This window comes from Semicossyphus pulcher, unplaced genomic scaffold (genome assembly GCF_022749685.1).
Source record: "Semicossyphus pulcher isolate SPU_LCO1_2020_fin unplaced genomic scaffold, fSemPul1.0.p SCAF_3, whole genome shotgun sequence".
In the NCBI taxonomy this organism is placed as follows: Eukaryota; Metazoa; Chordata; class Actinopteri; order Labriformes; family Labridae; genus Semicossyphus; species Semicossyphus pulcher.
The window spans coordinates 13,293,435-13,319,068 of record NW_027211704.1 but is presented as its reverse complement, the minus strand read 5'-3'; the positions used below and the strand labels follow the sequence as shown (position 1 = coordinate 13,319,068).

Sequence of the window (25,634 nt, the reverse complement as noted above, 5' to 3'; positions counted from 1 at the left end):
GAATTGTAAAAATTTTCAACAGCTGCACTTATTTCTCTCTCCAGGGGGAATGTGGAAACTTCATCCGTCTGATCGAGCCGTGGAACCGGACCCACCTGTATGTGTGTGGAACCGGTGCTTACAACCCCATCTGCACCTACGTGGACCGAGGACGCAGGTCACAGGTAACCAAAGACACAGCCGGGCAGCCATGGAGACATTTTGACCTTTGATCTGCACTCCTTTTTAAAGAACTATCTCTCCATCAATCTCTGGTCAGAGACTCTCCTTCTGCTCTCGCTCCTCGGTTTCATGAGCTCTGCTTCTCTTCTATCATTTTCCGCCTCTTACTTTCCATCGATTTGCGCTTTTTCAAGGTCTGGGAGACTTAAAAGGAAAAAAAGCTCGTGGCCAGTCGGCTCCAGATCTCTGTTATTATCGCAGAATTGCTGTTGAGGTGCCTAACTGCCACCGCTTAGTGATCATTGAGGCACCAATCTTCTCTGTTACCGCTGGGAATCGCACGTTGACATTATATCTATTGCAAATACCTCGTAGTTTTCCTCCCTCCTCCCCCTCCTCACCTGTTTATACACAGCAGAGCCTGTGGCCTGTCTTTCTCTCTGGCTGAGAGCCTCTGAAAGGCCATCATTACCGATGGAGCCTCTCATCCATCATCAGCCTTGTAGCTCAGCCCTCCCTCGCTCCCTCCCTCGCTCCTCCGCGGGCTCGCGGAGCTGCAGCAGCTGCCGGCCCGCGTACAGTCCACACACACTTTCATTCGCCACACTGCCTGTTTAGTCTCACCGTTCACATGGAGGGTTCACGTTTCAATGTAAAGGTCAGTCTGCCTCTTGTCATTCAGCTTCTCCCCGAAGGCCTAAATGTTATGTGACTTCACACTGTAAAGATTTTCTTTAGCGACAGTCGATGTAAACAGAAACCAATCGTTGACAAATTCTTCTACCTTGTACATCGACGACTTATCACGTTTTCAGGCCTCGGTTAAGTCTTTCGCATAAATGCATCACAGATTTTTGAAGATGTTCCAGAGCTCTTTATAGCTCTTATTTCCTATATTTGTTTTGTTGGCATACATTTTATCATTACTGCTGGATGTAACGCGTTCTTTTGTGTTGTTGAATTAATTTTTTCTGTTTCCTGTCCTGGCGCTGCATGGTTCATGCATGGAGCTGTGTTTGCATGACACTGAGGCTAATCCAACATGGTTACTAAATCATGAAAGTCGCCCACCAGACTGTCTTCTCTCTGCTTCAACCTTCACTTTTTTCTTTCCATCTTCAGAGGTTTTCTTCTTTTTCGTTTTCAGTCCGACATCTTTGCTATTTCCTGTCTTCCTTCTGGCCGCCATCAGGTTAAATGATCTTTTGTTCTTGGGCCGTTGAATGTCGTAACCAGGTGGCCCACTGTGCCATGTTTCTCTTTTAGGGCTCCCACTATCTCCAGGCACCCCAATCTGGAGGGAGAACGAGTCGGGCAGCAGACTACAGCACTACATCAGAGCCTTTGGAGGCGAAGGTGGGCTGAAGGGAGTTTTCTAAAAGCTTTTAAATTTGGTGCCCACCTGGAGAATCATTTCACTCTATCCAAAAGAAACTGGCTTTCAAAGATCTTGAGCTTGTTGAACAGCTGAATCTCTCACTTCTGCTATCAAAATATCAACTGTGGATGTCTTCATTTTTCATTTAATGTATTTTTTTTTTACAAATGCAGGAAATGTACTTACCTCCAACAGGACTCGACACCATTTTTATGTTCAGTTCTCGTGTCAGTGGAGCCTTTAAAGGTCCTAAAAACACTTTAACATGAACGCAAAATTATCTCCAAGTTTGTTTCCACATGAAATATTTTGGTATCTGTGTTTGTGATTTTCTCGCTGGTTTAAATGGGCGGAGCTTAGTGAACAAAACAGGATGTCACATACTTCCATGCACCAATCGAGTGTTTTTGAGTAGTTGGATCTTTATAAATTAAAACGAGGGATATTTTATTTCTAGACTTTTACTGTTAATGACAGTTATTTAGCCATGAAATTGATGTTATGAATAGGGGGAATATTATGCAAATTTCGAGCTTCATATTTCACTCTGTGATACCTGTGGAGTAGTTTAGCATAATTTACAGTTAAAAAAAACCCTGCTCTGTCCCTTTAAGAAGCCCTGCCCCTACAAACCCACTTTCTTCTGATTGGCCAGCTCTCTGAAGCCTGCTGAAGCTGCAATTTGTGACATCACAAAGTGCAGCGTGTAGAAAAAACTGTGTGAAACCTGGCGTTCACAGCAGCCTGCAGACTGAGCTGAGAAGCCTGGGGATTACTCCAACAAAATTTTACCTACAGATCTGAAACTTCACCCACATTTAGTGTTGACATCCAACATTGTAACGTTATATATATGTCTTAAAATGTGAAACAACGTAATACCCCCTCTTTAAGGTGTTTTCTAAGACTACAGACAAGATAAAAGGCTCCGTCAAATATGTGAAGCTGTTGACTGTAGCAGTTATCTCATTAAAATTAGATTTTATGGTGTTTTTCCAATGGTTTTCATCCATATTTTTGGGTAAACTGTATCTTGTTCCTGAAAGAATATCAAAGAACAGGTCAAAAAAGCAGCTTGGACATTATTCTGTTTTCTCTCACATATTTCCTACCTGTCAGGCATCATCAGCCGACTTTGAAGTACCCGACAAAACTCCATGTAGACACATACCGAGTGTTGACACAGATGTTCAAGATGTCCTCTTGCACTGTGGAATAATGAATTCTTGTTTGAGCCACTAACATCAGAAGCACGCCGGATGAGTTTTTGGATTGCTCTCAGCATTTTCCTCTCACAGATAACTGGCTTTGTGTGCTTTTTGTTCCCCTCAGCAGATCCAGTAGTGCTGCGAGTGAGACAGTTTTAGGGTCACAGTTTGTCATTGTTATTCTGTCTCCAAACTGATCACGTTATTAGTTTGACGCTACTGCTTTTAATATCTAAATATACTCAAAGTGCCTTGTGCAGTCTGTGCTGCGTTCAGAGAATAACCTCACTCCCCCACACACAAAAACAAAGCCTTAAACACATCTAATCTGTTTCTGAATGAGAGAGGCAAAACAGGAAGATTACTAATCATGTTTTTCCTCATTCTTTTCCATTTTAGGAATACATTTTCCGACTTGAACCTGGCAAAGTGGATTCTGGGAAAGGAAAATGTCCTTATGACCCCAAACTGAACAGCGTCTCTGCTTTGATCAGTAAGTCCCTGTTGTTTGTCCTTCATACAACATGTACAGGCCGATTTAAATCGCTATATGTGGAAAACAGACAGTTTATGTTTGTACCTCAGAGAAAACTTTGTAACCACATTTTTTCTGTAAAAGTTATTGATACATAATTGAATTTAAATATTTTCTTTCAGTCTTAAAGAAAATCTCAGTCAGTTCTTACAGTAGCTGCCCCTGAGGTAATAAGCTCCTCCAGTTATGGTTGAAAATGTAAAACTTCATGCTGTTATCGTGCACAAGACTGCACAAATCTAGAGTGTAGGACTACAACTAATGATGCCTTTCATCATCATTTAATCTGGTCATTATTTTGTTGTCTATTCATTATTAAAGTTATATATATGGTATGATATAAGCCTTGAAAAAAGGCCCAGTAACATTTAGTTATGTTTATTTTGAGAAAATCAGCAAATCCTCACAAAGCCGCAGCTAAAGATATTCAGCATTTTTTACTCATAATTTCTGCTCTTCTACAGTTGAAGTGTCTCATGAGTGTTCTCAGTGGGTGGTCTTTTGTTGTCAGCAGCTTACAGGTGGTCAGACATGGCTGCTGGTCACTGACCTTCTGCCCTTCATTCATGTGTCTGTGTGTTTGAAAGAGAGAGAGAGAAAGAGAGACTCTCTTTGGCTTCCGATTATCAGCTCCTTTCCAGCTGACCCAAGCAAAACTCAAACACCAAAACTCAAACACCAAAAAAAAAAACTCAAAGAAAATCAGCTGCAGGTTGTCTAAATATAACTTGCAGGGCAGAGAAACACCACATTTAGGACAACAGAGGAAGCTGGGTTTTCCCTGGTTTTGGTGTTAAGAGGTTTTTTACACTCGCTACTTTTCTTGGCATCTCTTAGTCACCTCCTGAAAACATCACTTCAGCCAGCTGAACGGAAGCCAAAACTGGCCACGCTTGATGTTTATATTCTTTAATGCCTACATCTTGAGATCTCAAGTTAATAATTTTATTTTGTTGAGAAAACAAGCTTTGTTATGTCGAATAACAGGAGATACCAATAACAAACAAAAGCGTGTGTCTTTTTATTATTAATCATGTTTGTAAGGGATCAGGAGTGCCATGCCAGAAAACAGAGATAGCTTCTGGGCAACTGTGGCTACTGATGTTTAAAGTAATAATCTCGAAGATTTTCATTTAAATAAATGTCTGTTAAGTCACTATCTATCACCAAATGAGGTAACACAATGGTGATTGAGCCCATGGCCCACTGATGGAAGCCTTTGCATTTGCAGTATCACAGACTGGGTGTCTGTGGCGCCCAGTTAGTGACGCGTTTTCCATCCTCCAGCAGTGGTTGGTCTGCCAGAGAGGGTAGGCGGGGCTAAGCGGCTGCTTTTCTGGTCTCTGCAAGTGTTGCGAGTAAACAGTAATCTACTATGGCTGAACAAACAAAGAAAAGATCAGATACAGATACAACTTCATAAATAAGTGAAAATGCAAAGAAAAGAAACAAATTCGACGCTCAGATGAAGGCAAACAGTGTGAAAAGGAAAGCGACCGTCAGCGAGGAAAATCAAGAGTTACAACCGGAGCCAACAGCGGACGTCACACATGCAGCACTGTCTGGATATCTGGGAAGTGTGCTCCCGGAAATAATTATCTTGGGATGAATACTTTCATTATCTTGAGCAATCACCTTTTGTTTACTCAAGATAATGAAACGAATTAACCTGTTAGCACATAGAAATCCATTGTATTATCTCAAAACAAGCAATAATTAACTTGTAATCTTTAGATCGAGAGCATTAAAAAATAATTGCAAGTATCTCCCTCTCTGCCTCCAAACACGTATGGAAAATGACCTTTAATTAACACGTTTTCATTTTGTCAAAATTGATCTAATTACACTTTTAAAAACATTGTACTAAAAGCCTGATCAAGCTTTGATTGACTTCAACTTTTACGCCTTGAATCCAGCTGACATGACATTGTGTAAACCCAGCTGTCCATAACAGTTACAGTGATTGGCCTCATGAGTGGGATACAATTATGATTGGAGGGTCAACATTTGTAACTCAAACGTGACTTTTCTCACACTGCACGACCAGGCTTGATGAGATAGATTAAGTATAATGTATTTTGGCACTGTGCCCGAACATGCCATAGACACAACTGCTGATGTACAAACCACCAGTCTGATTTGGATGAACCCTGGGGGGGATGATTAAACATTTTAATGAAGATTCAATCGGACGTGGTAGACAACATGTTCTCCACTTAAACCTGGAAAATCTTTCATCCGTCATGACTTCATTTCCGTGACGCTCTTCTTTCTCTCCGTGTGACTGACAGATGGAGAGCTGTACGCAGGAGTCTACATCGATTTCATGGGAACAGACTCTGCTATCTTCCGTACGCTGGGGAAGCAGACAGCCATGAGGACGGATCAGTACAACTCCAGATGGTTAAACGGTAATGTCTCAACTCACGGCTTGGTCTGCTGCCAGCATTCATTCTTTCTCTCATCTCTTTCCAGATCGTTTTTTAATTTATTCCTCAGCTCCTGAAGAATATTACTGTAATGTGGCACATAACGCTGATTCAATACCATCCATTCCTCGAGCCGCGTCTTCTAGGAATGAGATAGTTGATCTTTCCGGCCTGCTCCACATGACCACATGACCATTTGATTAGAACCATAAAATGCCCTAGTCTAATTGTTGACTGCAGCCTGTGGGCGAGGTCAGCAGCGTAGTAGCAGAGGGAAATAACTGGACATCAATAATGACTCTGAAAAGCCTCTGCTCTTTAATGATTGCACAGTGCTATAAAACTGGTCGGGGGCTTTCGGGTGACGTTGCCAAACCAATCACGGTCTTCCCCAGATTTTTCTCTGACCCTGTTGCCCTGACAACAGTCCCCTGGTAGTGGTATACTGAGTCGGGACACCTGAGTCCCGCTAATCAGCCATGTGGAATCTCTCGGATACCTCCCCTCCCCCCATTACATGGTTCCTGGTCACCCCCCTTCTCCTGGTTTTGATTTGTCCTCATTTGGGACCCGGGTTGGGTGCAGCGGGGAGGGGCACCCTGTGTTGCGTGTCCGGCGGTGACCCACTAAGTCAGCCAGTGGGAGCGCACTGCGATGCCATTTTGAGCATTGTCACTAGGAAGAAATAAAGGGGAGGGATTGGGATTTAGGTTAAAGTGCTGTTTTTGGCTCCGGGCTGCTATTGCACGTTGTTCATTGTTAGAGCAGAAATCACTCTCGGTAGACTTCTGCCTCATCCAGTGTCTCTCACAGAGTCTAGATGATGTTTGTGAATTAGGCTAAAACTTAATATATCAGTCTTCTTTCATTTAGCATTGTTGGGGTTACATACTTTAAATTTTAGCACCCAAAGTAGACTCTCTGGTAGTCCACGGAAAGCCCATTTTAGGCTTGTTGCAGACTTGATGACTTGTGGATTAAAACAGATTTACCCACGGTGGCAGACGAGGGCAAACAAGCCACAACTTCCCGAAAGATTAGCATTCGGTAGAACAGGCTGCAAATTCAGAAACGCTGCAAATTCAAAAACACTTGAGATGACAAAAACGCTTTTGGAAACAGACAGGGATGAGGAGGATGTTGGTGAATGTTTGGAAAGAGAACCACCTCGCTACCATGTTTACTGTCGTCAAACTGACCTTTGTTGGTCTCAGGGTCTGTGTTTTTGACAGTGACCCGAATCTCCTTTGTAAATTTTTGTCTAAGAGATACATTTAACCAAAAACCATTTCCACTTAGCGCCCCCTACAGGCTTGGAGCATTGTTGTGATGGCTGGATATGCAATGTTTTTTTGTTACATTTGCTTTCTGGGTTTTTTGTTGACTTTGCTACGTTATGTACTAAAAGCGCATCTTTTTTTTTTTTTTTTTTTATGCATGTTTTTTTATTTGCATCATCTTTACCATTATTATATTTGTTTTCAATTTTTGTAACAGTTTTTCAATTTGCATGGTTTCCGAACTTTTGTGTCGTTGCAGTGCGTTCACCACCGTCATCCATACTTCCCTTCCCTTTAAGTACACTGACGTCTGGAAATTTGAATGCAGCCTGTGTGCAACATGACCCACAAAGCTGCTAATGCTCTCTCTGTCTGGTTTTTCTTTTGTACAGATCCCACATTCATCCACGCACACCTCATCCCAGACAGCGCTGAGAAGAATGATGACAAGCTCTACTTCTTCTTCCGCGAGAAAGCCTCCGAGATGGGCCAGAGTCCCATGACCCAGTCCAGGATAGGGCGGATCTGCCTGGTGAGTTATCACAACAGTCAGCAAACCTCATGTTGATCATCACTCCTGAAAGGTTTATGTGTCTCCATAGTGGTTAGTTATAGCCTCATGCCTGTGTCTTAGTGTCCTAGAGGCCCAGAAAGGAAGAAATTGCTGAGTACAAACACTAACACAAACTATTAACCAGTCAGTTAATCACTAGCTGAGTTTGGAAAGCATTCTGATATTTTCGCTCCTCTGGATTAAATGTTTTGGCGGCAGAATTTACTTGAGTCAATGTCTTTATGCATGCAAAGACATCCATACAAAGCCTGAGCTGTGTTTAATCAGGGGTATGGTGCTATGCCCTGGAGTGTTGTTTTTGACTTGACATGCACAAACAATGACACAGTTTCCAAGACTTTTAAACCATCCGCACAAGGACTTCAGAAAAATGTCAGGTCAGGGACCACTGAGTTAGAGAGATGCATCCATTAAGTATGCTATTTACAAAAAATATACTACACACAAATGGGTATCTATAGCCATGCAAGTGGCTCTGTGAGGTGGCATAGCCTTGCTTTGAGCTAAATGCTAACATGCTCACAAAGGCAGTGCTAAAGCATGGGTCTTAAGCAGGTATAATGACAAGCATGTTTGCTGTTATTGTTTAGTCTGTTGGCACGCTAACATTTTTGTTATTAGCACTAAACATTTAGTAAAACTGAGGGTGATGGAAATGTCATGAGTGTCATCAGCAAACAAAACGTTTTAACCTGACGATGGCGCTGGATGAAAGATGGGGGGATTAAACTTATTGTCTTCTGGGGACCATAAATATCTCTAAGAGTGTCCATTTTCAGGATAAAGATTAAGAATTCCAGACTTGTGGTGCTATAGAGGAAATGTCTGGGAACACAGAGTCATTCGCTGATTATGAAAATCAACAGGATTTATCCCCTGGGCACAAAATGTCATGGAAATTGAAAAATATTGAGTTTTGACCAGTGCTGGACTGATTGACCTGCATTGCCATCCTTCAGCTGTTTCCTAGAAAGTACATATACAACAAGTTTGCAACAACACATTATGTTTTGGGGGGTAAATAATGTAGACCGCAGTATGTTTGCTATTAATTTAATGAAAATATGCAGTTGATTAAATGTCTGGCAAGCTGTGAAACACATCAATATGACGTTTAAAGACGTATTTTGATATATGTTCCAACTGTAAACTTTTCCAGAACTTAAATAAAGTCACAATCTTTTCCCTGACCTCAACCAAAGAGGTTTTGTTGCCTAAAATTCACAAGAGACTGGAGATTGGACGCAAACCCAGCACTGTGATGTAGCATTTAATTCACTCTTAAGGTGGCTGCACACTGGCCAAACACACGGCAACCAACGCCAACCAACACTAACTGCCTGGTCCAGTCGGATTTGGTGGGGTCGTGGAAAGTCGGACCAATGTCCTAGCCGATACTCACATGCGGAACATCAGTGCGCACAACCTTCGTCCATGTAAAATAAAGCAAATTAAACTTAAATAAGAAAAAGTAGGCAACAAAAGTCTGTCCTGTCAGCTGGTGTCTGGGCAGTGTGGAGCTGGCAGTTGGTTTCCGGAACATTCTAAAGACTTCAACCAGCAACTGCCAACTTTAGAATGTTAAGGTGAGCTGGGCGTTGTCCGGGCAACGTGCAGCCACCTTTAAAAAAAAGTCCAAATCCAGGCAGTGATGATGTGTATCCATGAGTCAGGGTTGCATCATTAGGGCCATTCTGCTAGCAAAGCTAATAAGAACAATGTAAATCATTTCTATCTGTTTCTGGAAGATCTTAAAATCTATTTCTCTTTTACCAAAGACCATTAAAAAACAGACTTCTTCCCTACTTGACGTTACAGTAGATAAAGATAGACACCAAATGCCTCCAGCTCTGCGAGTTTGGACTCTGTACAATGTTTTGAGTTCCAGCCCATGAATCATTTTCCCATAGTTTGAGTCCTTACCTCAGCCGTAGTCGTTGGCTGACCTCCTGTGCAGATGGGCCAAGCTGAAGCCCAGAGCTGATCTTTATTCACACAGGCCCAACAACAACAGAGCCGGTGTGTTAGTTTGGACAGTTGTTTCAAACAGCTGTTAGTCAGACGTTGGTCAGACACTGGATGGATGACTTCTGTCTTTCTCCCCACAGAACGACGACGGTGGACACTGCTGTCTGGTCAACAAGTGGAGCACGTTTCTGAAAGCGCGACTCATCTGCTCAGTGCCCGGAGTCGACGGCATCGAGACGCACTTTGACGAACTAAGTGAGTTTGAATTATCATTCCACTCTTTTAAGATTCCCCCCCAATCGTTGACCCTTTCACGACATCTGTGGTGTTTTCTTTCATCTCTGCACATCACCCAGGTGTTTCTTCCGTCTTCCACCTGTTGAATAAGCCTCTAGTCAGTGTTTGTAATCAAGAGTGACTTCAAATCATGTATCTAAAGTACTTTGTAACGTTTTTACAGATCAAATATCCCTGCTACGGGAACATTTAACACATCTGCTTGGAGTTGGTGTGAAAATGTAATGAATAGGGTCGTGACCTTTCGGACAAACTGGCAGATGTAAAGTGAGATTTCTTACAGAAGCATTTAACTTAAATTCAAAACAAGGATCTGCAGATGGTGTGCTGGTTGACAGATTCAGTATCAACAACTTTCTCATATGTAGAGCCCTCTTCACATTTTCCCCTCCATTTGCTTTGCATACTTTCACCATGATGTCACAGTTTTAAGGCTTTCAGCATTAACATCTCTCTGTACATGGGGGGCACATATGCAGATGTTACAGCAGCATGTGTCTGCTTATGTACAGCAATACTGGGAAGAATCCCAGAGAGCTGCAGCTTTAGATTAAAGTATCACTGACTCATACATGTTAAGCCTGACATGTGTGTTCCTTTGAACGTCAACACGGCTCCTGTAGGTGCTGTAACATCCGTAAAGGTAACATCTTACTGTAAGACTGTAATCGTTCTGCTTTCAAGCACCATGAACATGCTTCGCAGTACGAGAGACAGAAAAGCAAACACACACACGCACACGCAGAGTAATCAAAGTAACGAACAGCTGGGATCAGTCGACGCCCTGTGGATCATCCCGGCCTGTCCGTCATTCACATGACTGACAGGATTAAGGAGGGATTTGTAGTATCCTTGAAATTCTAATGACTGCTTGTATGAGCAGCAAATCTTTCACTACTTTCCAGTTTTTTTTGCGACATTTTAGAAGAAAAAATGTTCTATCACTGGTAACGAAAACTTATTTCACACAAAATGTATTGATGGAAAGACTTTACAATTATTTATAATTTCAACAGCACCCTGCTGAGGAGATGGATCCAAGTTCAACTCAAATTAATACTCCTTAATCTGGTTTTAAGTCTTCTGTGATTTAAAAACAAAAAAGTAAAAAATCAATTACTAAAATAAAGATTACCTTTTGTGCAGAACCGTGTTTGACCCCTTTGGAAACAGTGAGTTTTAGGGCAACTTAACGAGGGAATGAATTCTAAATAATAAGATTGTAATGCACTGTTGAATTAATTATCTTTTTTCTCATTAAACTTAAGTACAATTAAATTACACAGTTTCTCCCGGTGAAGTTTCATTAAAAGAAAATGAGTTAAATAGGTAAAAGAGGTGAGCCACTGCATCTTAATATAATTTTTGTACAAATTCAAATTTTTTTTAATGCACATAATGACACTTTGTTGCACTAATATCTCTCCAAATTTAACAAATTTGCATTCAAAGTTTAAGTAATCGATGTAGATATTAAACTAAAAATTTTACTAATATTGTCCCAAATTTATATATGACAAGTACATGAGCTTTAAGATGTTTTGTATTCATATCTGCTCTTAAAGTTATAATCTCAAAGATCTCAGTTTCTCTTTGGGTACACCTACGGTGATGAACAGTAATTGCGGAAGCAAATTTTCCAGATATCCAGACAGTGTCGCATGTGTGACGTCCACGGTTGGCTCCGGTTGTAACTCTTGATTTTCATCGCTGGCGGTCGCTTTCCTTTTAGACTGTTTGCCTTCATCTGAGCGTCAAATTTGTTTCTTTTTCTTTGGATTTTCACTTATGTTTGAATTTGTATCCGTAGTCATCCATCTTTTCTTTGTTTGTTCAGCCATAGTAGATTACTGTTTACTCGCAGCCGCTTAGCTCCGCCTACCCTCACTGGCAGACCAACCACTGCTGGGTGATGGAAAACACGTCACTAACTGGGCGTAGCGTGTTAAAATTATTTTTATTCAGATTTTGCCTTCATATCGTGACACTATTAAATAATTTACTCAGTAACTGTGCAGAAGCACAGATACGAGCTAGCAGTAGTAGCACTCCTAAAGTAACATGACTTTGTCCTGCTGTGATGTGACATCATGCATTAGAAGCGCTCTGTCAGTGACAGGAGAGCTTTGCTGTACTTTTAGTGGTCTCTCCACTACACAGCAGGTCAGCTGTAGTCTCGGTGCAGACGAACACTCGTGGTGAGGTCATTTCAAGTCCTGAGGTGCAGGAACATCCCACAGCTCTGTGGCCGCCCTTCCCACAACCACAGACGGTCTGGTGGAAATATATTCTGTCTGCAGTCCTGCTGGTCCCTGATGGAGCCGGCAGAGGCTTCAGAGTGGTTGTATGAGGACTCGGGGGAGAGAGCGGAGTACATTCAGATGGTGAGGCAGTCGGGGTTTAACAGAAGAGAAAGCATTCAGGGAGAGGAGGAGGGATGAAAATGTCTGCCAGATAAAAATGAGAATGGATGTGTGGGCGATAAAGTTTTATTGCCTTTTCTGAAATGTAATTACGGAGTGAAACATTGTTTTTTCATTGAGTTACTTTAGTCCACAAATCCCCAAACCGCTTAACTATACACAAAGGCATAAGCCCTTTTTGTTGTTGGTTTTTGTATGTTTTTCAGAACTCCCTGCAATTGTTTAGTTGCACATCCATTAAAGTAGTTATGAAGGAGCTAATGATGTACTTTCTGCAGGAAATCTGACATTCATTCTTCCACCGAGCGACTATTTACTGAGTGCGTCACTCACATATCCTGGTCTAACTGTTAAAAACACCTTATTTATCCCCTCTGTGTCTTCTGTCTTTGCTCACAGCAATCAGTTTGTTGCTGATGTGATGCTGCGAGCGCCTCCAACGCCGTCTGATCTGTCACATCAGAAACAAAAGTTTCGGTGACGCAACCCGTTCCACTTCTCTGCTGATTTATTTCTCCCCTCTCTTACTGCGCTCGCTCCAGCGCCAGGAGGCCTGTCAAAGCGGCGTCAGATGGGTTATGAGTTTCTACTTAGTTTGCCAGAAGTTAATTCTTGCTTTAGTGTGCAGCCATTACCTGTCATTTTCATACCTTGGCATGTAAAGAGAGTGGAATGATTTGTTAGCCGTGATCAAAGGAGGGGTTGTAGATTTTTGCAGAGTCAGAAATGTTGATTTCTTACATGCCACGTGAATTTAAGCTCCCTCCCTTGTGTTTGTTTTGTGCATCGTGGAAAACACCAGAGGGCACAAGGATCTGATCATGTTTAATTACATTTTACCCTCAATTCCACATGCATACCTGTGGCTTAACATTTAGCTCTTTTACACGCTGCTTCTCAGGTGGATTCAGGTGATATATGAGTGATAAATATGAGCTTTTTTAGAGTTGTGCACAAGTTGTGCTCCCTAAATATGCATGAAATAGATCCCAGGTTAAAAAGGATGTGCCTTGTCCTTGTCTTTTCAAGGTCATTTAACACAAGCTGTCTGAGCACTTTTCATAGTTTCCTGTTGATGCACAGCTTGAAAAGGACCTATGTGTTTAACTGCAAATTTTATTCCACTCAACCTTCATTAAAATGTATTTCAGTTTTCGTCTTCGTTGTTTCTCTTCGCACTTATCTCTCATTAAGCCGTCAGAGAGGACACTCTGAGTTCACGACGTCCTCAACCCCACAGTCATCGGATGCATATGGCTCCTATTAAAGTCGTGTTTCACCAGAGGTCTCTATTTCACTTTAATTCCCTGCTGGGACACAGGAACTGTAGAAACTTCCAGCATTGGAAGAGTTTGGATTCAGGATCTCACTGAGGCTCCGGTAACTACAACTCATGAGAAACTCTTCCTTAACTCCCCCGTCCCAGGAGGCAAAAAGCCTCTATGTCACAATTACAGTTACTCTGGGTCAGAACCAGGTGGAATTATTGAACTAATAAAGGATTCAGGATGATTTGATACAAGACACAGACACTATATACTTTGTTTCCTTGTCTGTCTGTTCAGACGTGGCAGTTTTTGTGCGTCTGTAGAAAGGATGCCATTTATCAGTACCGGAATGATTCTAGGAACAGTTACTTTATCATCTTAGTACAATTAGTACTTTTTATTCAGGCCTAAAGAATTAAAAAGGCAAAGGTTAGAAAAACACCAACAATTAAACCCCTTTTTTTCCCCACTGAACTTCATGATCTCACAACCCGTCAGATTCATCCTGTGAGCCTTTAGCGTGCGCTCATCCCCTATATTGGGGACCACTGGACTAAACTAGCCAACTGTTTATGAAGTGGTTAAAACTCGCTACAGCCCAAACTGCTTTAAAGTAATAATCCAGAAGATTTTCATTTAAATAAATGTCTGTTCTGTAAGTCACTATCTATCGCTGAATGAGGTAACACAATGGTGACTGAGCCTATGGCCCACTGATGAAAGCCTTTGAATTTGCAGTATTACAGACTGGGTGTCTGGTGTGACTTTCGGAATCAGAAGCTACGCCCAGTTAGTGACACGTTTTCCATCACCCAGCATTGGGTTGGTCTGCCAGAGAGGGTAGGCGGAGCTAAGCGGCTGCTTTTCCGGTCTCTGCAGCAAACAAAGAAAAGATGGATGACTACAGATACAACTTCAAAAATAAGTGAAAAAAGAAACAAATTCGACGCTCAGATGAAGGCAAACAGTCTAAAAAGGAAAGCGACCGTCAGCGAGGAAAATCAAGAGTTACAAGCGGAGCCAACCGTGGACGTCACACATGCAACACTGTCTGGATATCTGGGAAGTGTGCTCCCGCAATTACCGTTTATCGCCACAGGTGCCGCCAAAGAGAACGAAACTGAGATCTTCAAGATTACATCTTTAAATCTACATGTGCACTGATGCGTCAGTATCAGCAATCTTAAAATGTCATATACGTCCAATGGAACGTGGGTAAAAAGGGCCATCCTCAGCTGGACGAGTACTTTTAATTGTGTTACTTTTTCCGCCCCTTCTTCTCACGGTTTATGGCTGTGACTTACTTCAGCAACTTCTGTCTTTGTCTATTAGGGGATGTTTATATCCAGCCAACCCAAGACACCAAGAATCCTGTCATCTATGGAGTCTTCTCAGTTTCCGGGTGAGTGACTGACAGCTTCTCAAACTCTCAGACTTTCATGCAGTTTTGGAGGGAAGGTGTATTTTGGGTTCCTCCTGCAGCTTTTATTTCATATATCCGCTCAGCCCAGAGGTGTCAGCTCTCTCTGATATTGAAATGCCGCGTTGCCCGTCAGATCCAGGCTACAAAGAGAAAATAAGGCTGTGAATCTCAGAGGGAGTCGCGCTCCTCTGAGACGCTGACTGAGCCTGTAGCTCCTCATAGGTCAGGTTTGATAGCAAGTTGTCATTCAACACACAGCATTAAAATTCAAGCAGACTTTAAAATTGAGACTCTGACTGTCGTTAAGCAGGGAGAGGTTCGCAGATAGTCATAATAAACACGTCTTGATTAATGTATTTGAGAAACAAACACTGTTATTGTTTCCATCCTCTCACATTGAAACCCAGCTGATAAAAACACATGCGGTGCTAATGATAGAGGCCCCTGACAGGAGTTACAAACATAGTACACCCACCGTCGGAGCTCTGGCGATTCTCTGCAGTATGTGGGTGTTTGTATGTCAGTGTGTCAGACAGCTTGACTCGGTTTGAGTGTGTGTTTGTGCGTCATAATGTTTCAGAGCGTTCCTGTAAGAGGCAGGCTGAGTACGTGGGAAGGGAGTAGATTCTCGCGGCCGCAGAGACGCAGAGAACTGTTGTTGTAATTATCTCAGGGAGCGAGTTTATCTGCTGTGTCTGTGAGTTCATCCTTTTCTCCGCTGCCCTCCTCCAGATCTGTGTTCAAAGGCTCGGCCGTGTGCGTCTACTCCATGGCCGACATCCGCATGGTCTTCAACGGGCCATTCGCCCACAAGGAGGGGCCGAACTACCAGTGGGTTGCGTACACTGGGAAGATCCCGTACCCACGACCTGGCACTGTGAGTTATAAACAATAAAACAGCATGAATAGGTCTCAGTCATCCTTTTTACAAGTATAGTTTCACAGTGTAATTACAGGTTTGAAAGCTGGGTCTATTTTTTTTCATTTGTCAATAGTGTCCTGGAGGCACATTCACCCCCAACATGAAATCCACAAAGGATTACCCAGACGAGGTTATCAACTTCATGAGGAACCACCCCACCATGTACAACGCCGTATACCCAGTGCACAAGCGCCCCCTGGTGGTCAGAACCAACGTGGACTATGAGTTCACCACCATCGCTGTGGACCAGGTGGCAGCTGCTGACGGCAACTACGAGGTGCTCTTCCTGGGCACAGGTCAGTGAGGATATTTCACTAATCTAAGAGTCGTTTTACGGTGCAGATTTAAGTTTACCATTAAGTATAAGAACTCTAGATTTCACCCCAAGTACAGTCTTAGAGCAGTTTCCTGTTTAATAAAGATAAACAGATACATAAGTGGATGTATAAAATTAGAGCAGCCTGACTGGGAAGCTTCGGTCAGAAGAATTTTAATGTCAACCAGGCCGGAGTTGAACTCTTTTCTTTTCTGAATACTGACTAATTATTGCCACCATTACTTTCGGCTTATAGTAATAAATGTTATTCTACAGGATGAGGCACTGTCTCTTCTGCAATGACCCATACACTTTATATTTTCACTTATGTTTGAGTTGTTTTTTGTATTTCTCTAATTTTGCACTGTATTTTTATACCAATCTGGTAATATAATTAAACCTCTGCATTAATAAAGCTCTTTCATACCTTATCTTTTCTCTCTGTTGTTGAACAGATCGGGGATCAGTCCAGAAAGTGATCGTCCTGCCCAGAGACGACCTGCAGACAGAGGAGCTGGTGTTAGAAGAAGTGGAGGTCTTTAAGGTGTGACCTTGTTCTCTGATCTTTTTAAACTCTGTTTATTTTGTGCATTTTAGTCGCCCATGTTTTGTTTTTTTTTCTTATCTAAGACAAAAGGTTTACACTGATGTTCATTGTATCCCTGCAGGTTCCCACACCGATCACCACCATGAAGATTTCATCAAAACGGGTACGTTATTTTAAAGACCAAAAAATCACATAAATAATGAAATTGTAGCACAGCATTTAGACATCTGAGAAAACCTGTGTATAAGCATCAAAAAAAGATACAACTTTTGTAATATTTATGATAAAATGTGGTAAAGCTTTACTCTATTGTGCCTATAGTTTCAGGCCAAAAAACTTTGTAATTTGGTGCTTATTGTCTCTCAAATTAAAGAGATTTACACTTAATTATTTCCTAGACTTCAGTGTCATTGAGTCCCTGCACAGTAACATTTCACTTTCTGAACTCTACCTCTGTTTTTTAGCAACAACTGTACGTGGGCTCAGTCTTGGGTGTGACCCATCTTGCCCTGCACCGCTGTGACGTGTACGGCGAGGCCTGCGCTGACTGCTGTCTGGCCAGAGACCCGTACTGCGCCTGGGACGGCAAATCCTGCTCCAGATACTCCAACTCACAGAAGAGGTGAGGATTGCATCATCTTCTACTGTAGCGTGTGATATCTTCAAAATATGTTGAAGTTAAGCTTTTTATTTTTGATTGCTGATCCGACCCCTCTAGACGGAGCCGCCGGCAGGATGTGAAGTACGGCAACCCAATCCGCCAGTGCAGAGGTTATAACTCTAACAGTGAGTATCGGGCTTACTTATCACGCAAACATAGTTCCGCTCTGTCTCTATGTGTCTCTAAAATATATTCTACATGTTTTTTATAGCCAATAAGAACACTGTGGAGTCAGTGCAGTACGGGGTGGAGGGCAGCACTACGTTCCTGGAGTGCCAGGCCAGGTCTCCTCACATGTCCCTCAAGTGGCACCTGCAGAAGGAAAACAGTGACAGGAGAAAAGAGGTGAGCAACTTCAAGCTGTCTTTACAGTCGTGCCATGGTACAAGTCTGGTGTTAATCTATATTAGCAAGGCAGATTAATTAATAGTGTTTTCCCTCCAGATCCGCTCAGAGGGCCGCATCCTGAAAACAGAACAAGGCCTTCTGATCCGCTCCCTGCAGTCGTCTGACAGCGGCATCTACCAGTGCACGTCCACAGAGAAGAACTTCAAACACACGCTGGTCAAACTGCAGCTCGTCGTCCTCTCCAGCCGCACAGTCAACAACGTGTTGGTGGAGACGGGCAGCCCGGCGCTCCCTCCGCTGCAGTCCAGCGCCTGGACTCCGAGCGTGGGTCAGTACAAGGACCTGCTGACCATCCTGAGCCAGCCGGAGATGGGCCTGATCAACCAGTACTGCCAGGACTACTGGCAGCTCGGAGAGGGCAGCCTCGGGGACAACAAAGCCAAAAGCCTGAAGGAGCTGAAGGAACAGAAGAAGCCTCGCAACCGCCGGCATCATGATGAGGAAACGACTCCAGCTGAGACATGAGGAGCTGGATTTACAACTCATCATACTCAAGCACCACCTGTCTACCTGTTCACACCTCCTCCTGAACACTGCAACCCTCCATCTAGGGAAAGACTCCAGTTAGAAAAGTGAAACTATCACAAAGGACGACTGCAACCAAAAGCAACAAACAGGAAAAAATACACAATATTTATTGTAGGTTGTAAAAAGTAATTCTTTGTACCTATCTAGAAAAAACATGTTTTTTTGTGAATAGGTAAATCTGTGCAAATATTGTTGTTATTATAATATTATTGTTAGTGTTATTGTTTATTACAATGTGTTATTATGTTGAGAATATCTTTATGTTTGGTGTTTTTGAGAAACAGCAACAATAATCCAAGACATTGGGAGAATCCACACATGGACTCGTTTTCAGAAACTGTTATAGGCGGCCATGTTGGATCACATGACTGCTGGAAGTCAAGTTGCTGATTAAGGGAAACGTCCCAAAACGTCTTCACCAGAACTCTCTTCTGTAAAGCAGATATACTTTTTTAAACTGCGAGATAGAGGCTGTTGATGGACTGATTTCTGCATTTCTTGGGACATACACGGACATAAGAAATGCCCACAGACTGCAGCTGTGACAACATGTCACAATCACACAGTCACGTGTTAATAAAAGTTACCTGTGTGGCAGGTAAGAAGTCTCTCCTTTCATGTTGTGGTCCAGCCCGGCCTCAAGTAACGATGCTGTTACACCACCCACCCAAAATTCTTCCAAAATCTGTTGCTGCCAAGTGTTCGTTTTGTTTAAATGTGAATATCACACGTCAATGTTGTATCCTTATCAAACGTGGTCTTTGTGATAAGCTGTTTTCTGGGGGAAAGGGTCTTTCAACGACACAAAAGCTGAAAATATTATATTGCCTTCTCTTTTCTCTTTGGAGAGAAGAAATTCCAGCAGGCAGCTATATGTGAGTCTGTGACAGTTTGTGATTTTAAAAGATGAGACAAAGCACCTTCTGTTGCCCAATTGGTAAACCTGATAAACTTCACGTGTGTCTGTGGCATTTGCAGTATATTCATATAAGAGATGCAGTTTGTATGCTCTGAGCAGGGGTGTGTCCAGGGTGGCCCATCTGGGGTGGCATTGCCCCTATCTGAAATCTGGCCACCCCAAGTGCCCTAACATAATCCGAAATTATGATTGGCTATCGGCCCAGTCAGAGGCGGGACTTCATTTCAAACTGACTAATTGGACCGTGTTACCTGTTGTGATACTTTTTACTGTAACAATTGGAGAAACCTTTTTATCTTTTTAAGTCCTTAAAGAATTAAGCCTGGAAGACGTTGCCACTCTGTTGTGTTGTTTACTGATTTAAAGAGCTACACACAGATATATAACAACTGTACAAGTTAAAGTAGATATGATGGCACCCTTAGGCCACCTGAACCAAAAAGGTCTGCACACGCCCCTGGCTCAGAGGTTATTTTAACTGTCAATAAATCCAAGGTTTGCATTCCTGACAGTTTTATGCTAAATATTGGCTTCACTGAATTGAAGTGACTATTAATCATGCAATAAGTCTACACTTTGACTGGGTGCTGTTCAACAACAGCGCTCTCTCAGCTACTTTTCTGTCGGTCCAGTGCAGTGCTATCCTGCGTTCATGCCACAGACTTCATATGAAACTGTTTATACTGAGAACTTCCGTTCAGTATGAGAAAAAAAATAAGTACAACCACTAACAAGCTGATCACCACCCGACCTGAGGAGACACAACATGTACCAAACTCTTCAGAAGGTGGCTTTTCATTGTGCATGGCATGTACAGTGTATGTATACGGTATTTGTCTAAATGCTATGTTGCTGTGGATGTCAGTGATTGTCTTTCTTGTTGTGGGAATATGGAAAAACTATCAGTGCAAGAAAGATGTGCTCAACCCACAACTTATGGTGGGAAATGCTGAAAGTACAGAACGGTCAGATTGTGATTTTAACTCTCTCTATGTCTCTCGCTCTCTCTCTCTCTCCCTCTCTCTCTCTGTATGTCTTTTAGTCTCTACTCTATCCTCTCTTGTTCTCAACAGATTTGCATATATTTCAAACATATGCATCGATTTTATTTTCTCTGTTTGGCAGACTTTGCTCTGGTTCATTGAGGTAAAGTAATGTATGATATAATGCACAGTCGATGTTATTGTTATGACTTGTAAAAAATTACTATCTTTTCTTCCTCATCAATGTTGCTGACTAATAAATTAAAGCTCTATATTTTATAATAACAGACGTTCTGTTCTGTTGCCATTGGTGACCATAGAGTCTGCAGCCTAAGGTGCATACCTCACTGTTATACAACAGTTAGTTCAAACCAAGTACTCTGATTGGACAAGAGGCATTCCATGAGTGCTGATATAGAGAACAACATCACTGGGACTTTTCACTCGGTGTATCACTCCGCCTCAGCCAGGTGTTCTGATACTGTTAATTAACATTACAGCAGGCCCTGTACGTCTACATTAATCTGGTACCTCTGAATCACACAGCAGACCCTTATTTCACTGGTTGATAATAACTTAGGGTTCAGGTTAACCCTAACCCAGCTAACCCTTGTAACCTGTAGACACAGAGTGCAGGAGAATGTTTGGGTTGCTTGGCAACAAAAGTCCAGTTTCAATTAAGTTGTGGAACAAAAAATAATCTGTTGTTGATTATTACTGTTTACTACTAGTTGCTGCTTGTATTGGCTACGGCCTCATGCCTACGACCGCATCACAGCCGTGATGATCCTCAGCACAACATCCCTCCCTTTCATTGGATATTGCTTGATTATATTTTAAAAGCATGTAAGTGCTTTCTGCAAAGGCTTCTTTAAGGTAAAAGTACAAACAGAAAAATGGCCCCTGTGAGTAATATTACACATTGTATCATTCAGTAATTTGTATGCATTCCTTAAAGTGAAAGTTTTTCTCAAGTAGTACAATTTCTAATCAGTTTATACAATATTAAGTTGTTCAAGCTTTGACCTTTATGGCATTTCACAAGTTCTTTTATGTTTTCTATTTGTAACGTAACTACAGCTGTGGAGTAAAAAAGTACAATATTTACCTTTTGAAATGTAGTGGAGTAAAAAACTAAAGGGATATGAAATGTCTTTTCAAGACGAGTGCAAGTATGCCAAGTTTGTATTTCAAAACATTACGCATCCCGCTGAAGTAAGCCCGTGAGTTTAACAAATGTTGACTCAACAAAAGAGCACAATATAAGTGTTATTTACAGAGCGCTTAACAATGGACACACAGAAAAGGAGCTACTGTATGTGTCATAAAATGTATGTCACTGCATTCACACATACACACACTTTGCATGCATGCACACCTTGTTGAATGTGAGTAGATTAGGATCCTTAACCAGCCTCAGATTGAGGTCAATGAGATCTGTCAGGTGACACCGCAAAGCTCTTTAAGCACTTCACAGCTCACTCTTCAGTCTGCAGGATCATATTAGAAAAATCTCTAAAATGTCTTTCTTTTTTTTTTGACTGGGAGGTCACGAGGCCTTTTTTGTTGCTCTGAATCTTGTGGACTGTTTCTTCATCTTATCAATCCTTGTGCAAGCACCACACATTGAAGTCACATTTGGTGGGGGTCAAATCAGGTTACATTTTTATTTCTTCCTGATGTTAGATGATTCTCATTTGGCTGACTAGTTTCTCTAGACACAAACACTCAGCAACAAGTTATCTAGCTTGCTATGCGTCTCTTTTAAAGGCCCTTAAGAACAGCATAGAGAGATAAGCACTTGAGCCGATGCTCATCTTCCGCTGAGCGCAGCAAAGTCCCCCTAAAGGTTAGAGCACACCTCCACTCATGTAGGTCTGCTTCTCCTCACACCTCTCCCCCTGCCCTGAAACACTCCCGTCCTTGTGCTCCATTGGTCATCCTCGGTCAGGTGGGCAGGGGACGCCCGAAATCCTCTCCTAAGACAGGAAAATACTCAATCATTCTCCAGTGTTTGCTGCGGGCAGACGCATCAGCTGCACAGTTGACGGCACCAGTCAGAAAGTAGGTCCGATCTGCTAGGACCTACTTCCATTTTTTCCTGACACCTTTTTTTCCTGGAACAGAAGGATGGGGGCTGGAGCGAGCGCTGAGGAGAAACGCTCCAGAGAGCTGGAAAAGAAGCTGAAGGAGGATGCTGACAAGGATGCAAGAACCGTCAAGCTGCTGCTGCTAGGTAATGACAGGAGAGCTGGACACGTAACAGGTTATCTCATGTTTTAAGGCCTCACGGCGAGGCTGGCAGTTTAGAGAATCGCTCATATTTGTGAGAGGTTTGGTTTTAAATGTTTACTCTTTATTTCTGTGTTAACAACACAAACAAATCTTGGAGAAGTTGAAGTTAGTTATGATCTTATAACCTTTGAGTAATGACCATATTTGAAGAATATTCAGAGCATGTTTGTTCATATTAACCGTCAACAATATAAGCAACAATGTTTGAGTCAGGTAAAAGGCTTAATAACCTCTGTCATTGAATTGATAAGACACTTTTATAATCACTTAACCCAATCCCTTGTTAATCCTGACGCATCAGATCCTCCAACACAAAGGGATTAGCCCTGAAGGACACAGATACCCGACCGCCCAACCTAACAGGAGCATTCAAATATGACACAATATTTGGGTTATTTTTTGATGGATGGACATCTTGTTTCATACAACAATGCTGGATTAGGAGTTCACTACAGATAGGAATGCACTGCTCTAAATGTCTGTCAGGTTATTTTACACTCAGCTTCATTGTCTCCTCATGACAATGTACCTCAGGGTCAGGAAAAGTTCCCCCTGAGATCAGCTTTGAGCAAGATAAGACCCTGAAGTATTACAAACTGTTGGGATCCTGTCTGATGAGGTCACCAGTAGTTAATATCATTCTCTACTCACATAATTCAGTTCTATCTTTGAATTAATATAGTACCAAATCACAACAAAAGTTTTTTGTAACTTTCTTTGTAATATTAGACCCGACATTTATCCATCATGAGGAGGCAGAAACCTCGAGCAGAACGAGACTCCTGGACAGACATCTGCCGCTAAACAATTAAACCCAAAATATGAATAAAAACTTTAAAACTAGGGTTGAGATGCGGTCATATTTCATAAATTTGTGTAGAAGTTTGGAATAAAAGCAAAGTTTTATGATACGATGCAAATAACCACATTCAGTAAGTTTGTCTTCTTTTCTAGGCGCTGGAGAATCAGGCAAAAGCACAATCGTCAAACAGATGAAGTAAGATATTTGACTTTGCAATTTCTTCTCTCACCGACTGCACGACACATACTTATGCTGTATTCTCTCATCAGAATTATCCACAAAGATGGTTACTCACTTGAAGAATGCTTGGAGTTCGTTACCATCATCTACAGCAACACCCTGCAGTCCATCATGGCCATCGTGAAGGCCATGGGCACGCTCAACATCAACTATGGACACTCTGATCAGCAGGTAACGACAGCTGAGGTTTGACTTTGATTTGATTGATTTCTAGAAGACAACTAAACATAACGTGTCTCTGTCCTCTCGTATGTGTTTTGCAGGATGATGCCAGGAAACTGATGCACCTTGCAGACACCATTGAGGAGGGCACCATGCCTAAAGAGATGTCAGACATCATTCTGCGCCTGTGGAAGGACTCTGGCATCCAGGCGTGCTTCGACAGGGCCTCAGAGTACCAACTCAACGACTCTGCGGGATAGTAAGACAAAGACATTTCAAATTGTTTCAATCACATCTCACATCAGTGTTAATTACTGAGTTAAATTTTATTGTCACTCAGCTATCTGAATGACTTGGAGCGACTGATCCTGCCAGGCTACGTTCCCACTGAGCAGGACGTGCTGCGATCAAGAGTGAAGACCACGGGTATCATAGAGACCCAGTTCTCCTTCAAAGATCTCCACTTCAGGTGAACCAGGGCGGTGTTTCTCAGGAGGATAGCACCAATAACATCAGTGCCAGATTGTAATAAGAAATGCTTGTGTTTCCATGCAGAATGTTTGATGTGGGCGGCCAGAGGTCAGAGAGGAAGAAGTGGATCCATTGTTTCGAAGGTGTGACCTGCATCATCTTCATCGCTGCTTTGAGCGCCTACGACATGGTGCTGGTGGAGGACGACGAAGTGGTACGATAACACCATATTTTACACTTTATATTCCACATTTAATTGATGAGTTGTGGTAAAAAAACGCTTATCCTCTTTTCAGAATCGAATGCACGAGAGTCTGCACTTGTTCAACAGTATCTGCAACCACCGCTACTTCGCCGCCACCTCCATTGTTCTCTTCCTCAACAAGAAAGACGTGTTCATTGAGAAGATCAAGAAAGCTCATCTTAACATGTGCTTCCCTGAGTACGATGGTGAGGTCATCGCAACACAGAATCATGTGAACACAACAATCGTAGAGTTCTTGTTGTCGTAGAATTATCTCTGTTTCCATGGTAACCCTGAGCCGACAAACACTGTCCCCAAAGAAAACCTTTTCTTGTTTCCTGGCCACGATAGGTTCTCCTTACCAACTGAGCATGCTCCTTATTCTGATTTCTTTCCATTAAGGCCCCAACACTTACGAGGATGCCGGTAACTACATCAAAATGCAGTTCTTGGACTTGAACATGCGCCGAGACATCAAAGAAATCTACTCTCACATGACCTGTGCCACAGACACAGAGAACGTCAAGTTTGTGTTCGACGCCGTCACCGACATCATCATCAAAGAAAACCTGAAAGATTGTGGTCTCTTCTAAGGGCCATGCTGAGACACAATGAAGGTGATTTAAGTTTGAATAGTATTGTACATATGTTTGATATTTTTGGACCAGCTTATAAGCAGTTTGCATTTATCTTTTTGTTCCAGGGTGATGTTCACCGTCCACAAACCTCCTCTCCACAAACTGAGGAGCTGAAGATGAAAGCTCAAACAGACATCCTCAAACCAGCAACATAGAAATCAAAGTGTTGTGTTCAAAACTAAGTTGTAGCTTTGACCAAAGACTTTGGGTCAGCTAAGGCCGGAAGATGGCTCAGAAAATCCTGAGTTGAACTTTAGTCGAGCTTACTTTTTTCTTGAACTTGTCTTTGGAGGGCTCTGCGATCTGTAGTTCAAAAGCTTCTTTCAGCATAAAGTGATTTTCTTCTCACATGCACTATTGTGAATAAATGTAATGTAATTTTAATGCTTCAGTATACAGCCAACAGCAAAAACAGGAGGCCCTTACGTTCTGCAGCCGCACTTCAACCTGTAAGAGATTTAAAGAGACCTTGTCAATAGAAATGGCTTGCATGTACAGAAACACGACAACAGTAACTGATTTTTTAAATAAAGTGTTAGAAAATATAACTTTC

At 42.2% G+C, this 25,634-nt stretch overlaps 2 protein-coding genes across 2 annotated transcripts in view; both read left to right on the top strand.

Annotated features, from left to right (window-relative positions):
- LOC138605367 (semaphorin-3F-like) overlaps nt 1-20,514 on the top strand; it is a 55,611-nt gene extending 35,097 nt beyond the window's left edge. The window contains exons 5-19 of the mRNA XM_069677568.1: nt 45-164; nt 1,429-1,518; nt 3,148-3,241; nt 5,575-5,694; nt 7,385-7,524; nt 9,675-9,789; nt 14,855-14,924; nt 15,678-15,822; nt 15,941-16,163; nt 16,639-16,727; nt 16,852-16,893; nt 17,195-17,352; nt 17,449-17,516; nt 17,603-17,736; nt 17,836-20,514. Coding sequence (XP_069533669.1) covers nt 45-164; nt 1,429-1,518; nt 3,148-3,241; nt 5,575-5,694; nt 7,385-7,524; nt 9,675-9,789; nt 14,855-14,924; nt 15,678-15,822; nt 15,941-16,163; nt 16,639-16,727; nt 16,852-16,893; nt 17,195-17,352; nt 17,449-17,516; nt 17,603-17,736; nt 17,836-18,264 — 2,037 coding nt within the window. The 3' untranslated portion in view covers nt 18,265-20,514. The remainder of the gene's footprint in view (nt 1-44; nt 165-1,428; nt 1,519-3,147; nt 3,242-5,574; nt 5,695-7,384; nt 7,525-9,674; nt 9,790-14,854; nt 14,925-15,677; nt 15,823-15,940; nt 16,164-16,638; nt 16,728-16,851; nt 16,894-17,194; nt 17,353-17,448; nt 17,517-17,602; nt 17,737-17,835) is intronic.
- Nucleotides 20,515-22,359: 1,845 nt separating this feature from the next.
- Nucleotides 22,360-25,229, top strand: gnat1 (guanine nucleotide binding protein (G protein), alpha transducing activity polypeptide 1). The gene is made up of 9 exons (XM_069678674.1): nt 22,360-22,465; nt 23,479-23,521; nt 23,596-23,737; nt 23,830-23,987; nt 24,069-24,197; nt 24,284-24,413; nt 24,496-24,649; nt 24,846-25,060; nt 25,147-25,229. The coding sequence occupies exons 1-8, from the start codon at nt 22,360-22,362 to the stop codon at nt 25,034-25,036; spliced, it is 1,053 nt and encodes a 350-aa protein (XP_069534775.1). The 3' UTR covers nt 25,037-25,060; nt 25,147-25,229.
- Nucleotides 25,230-25,634: the final 405 nt, after the last annotated feature.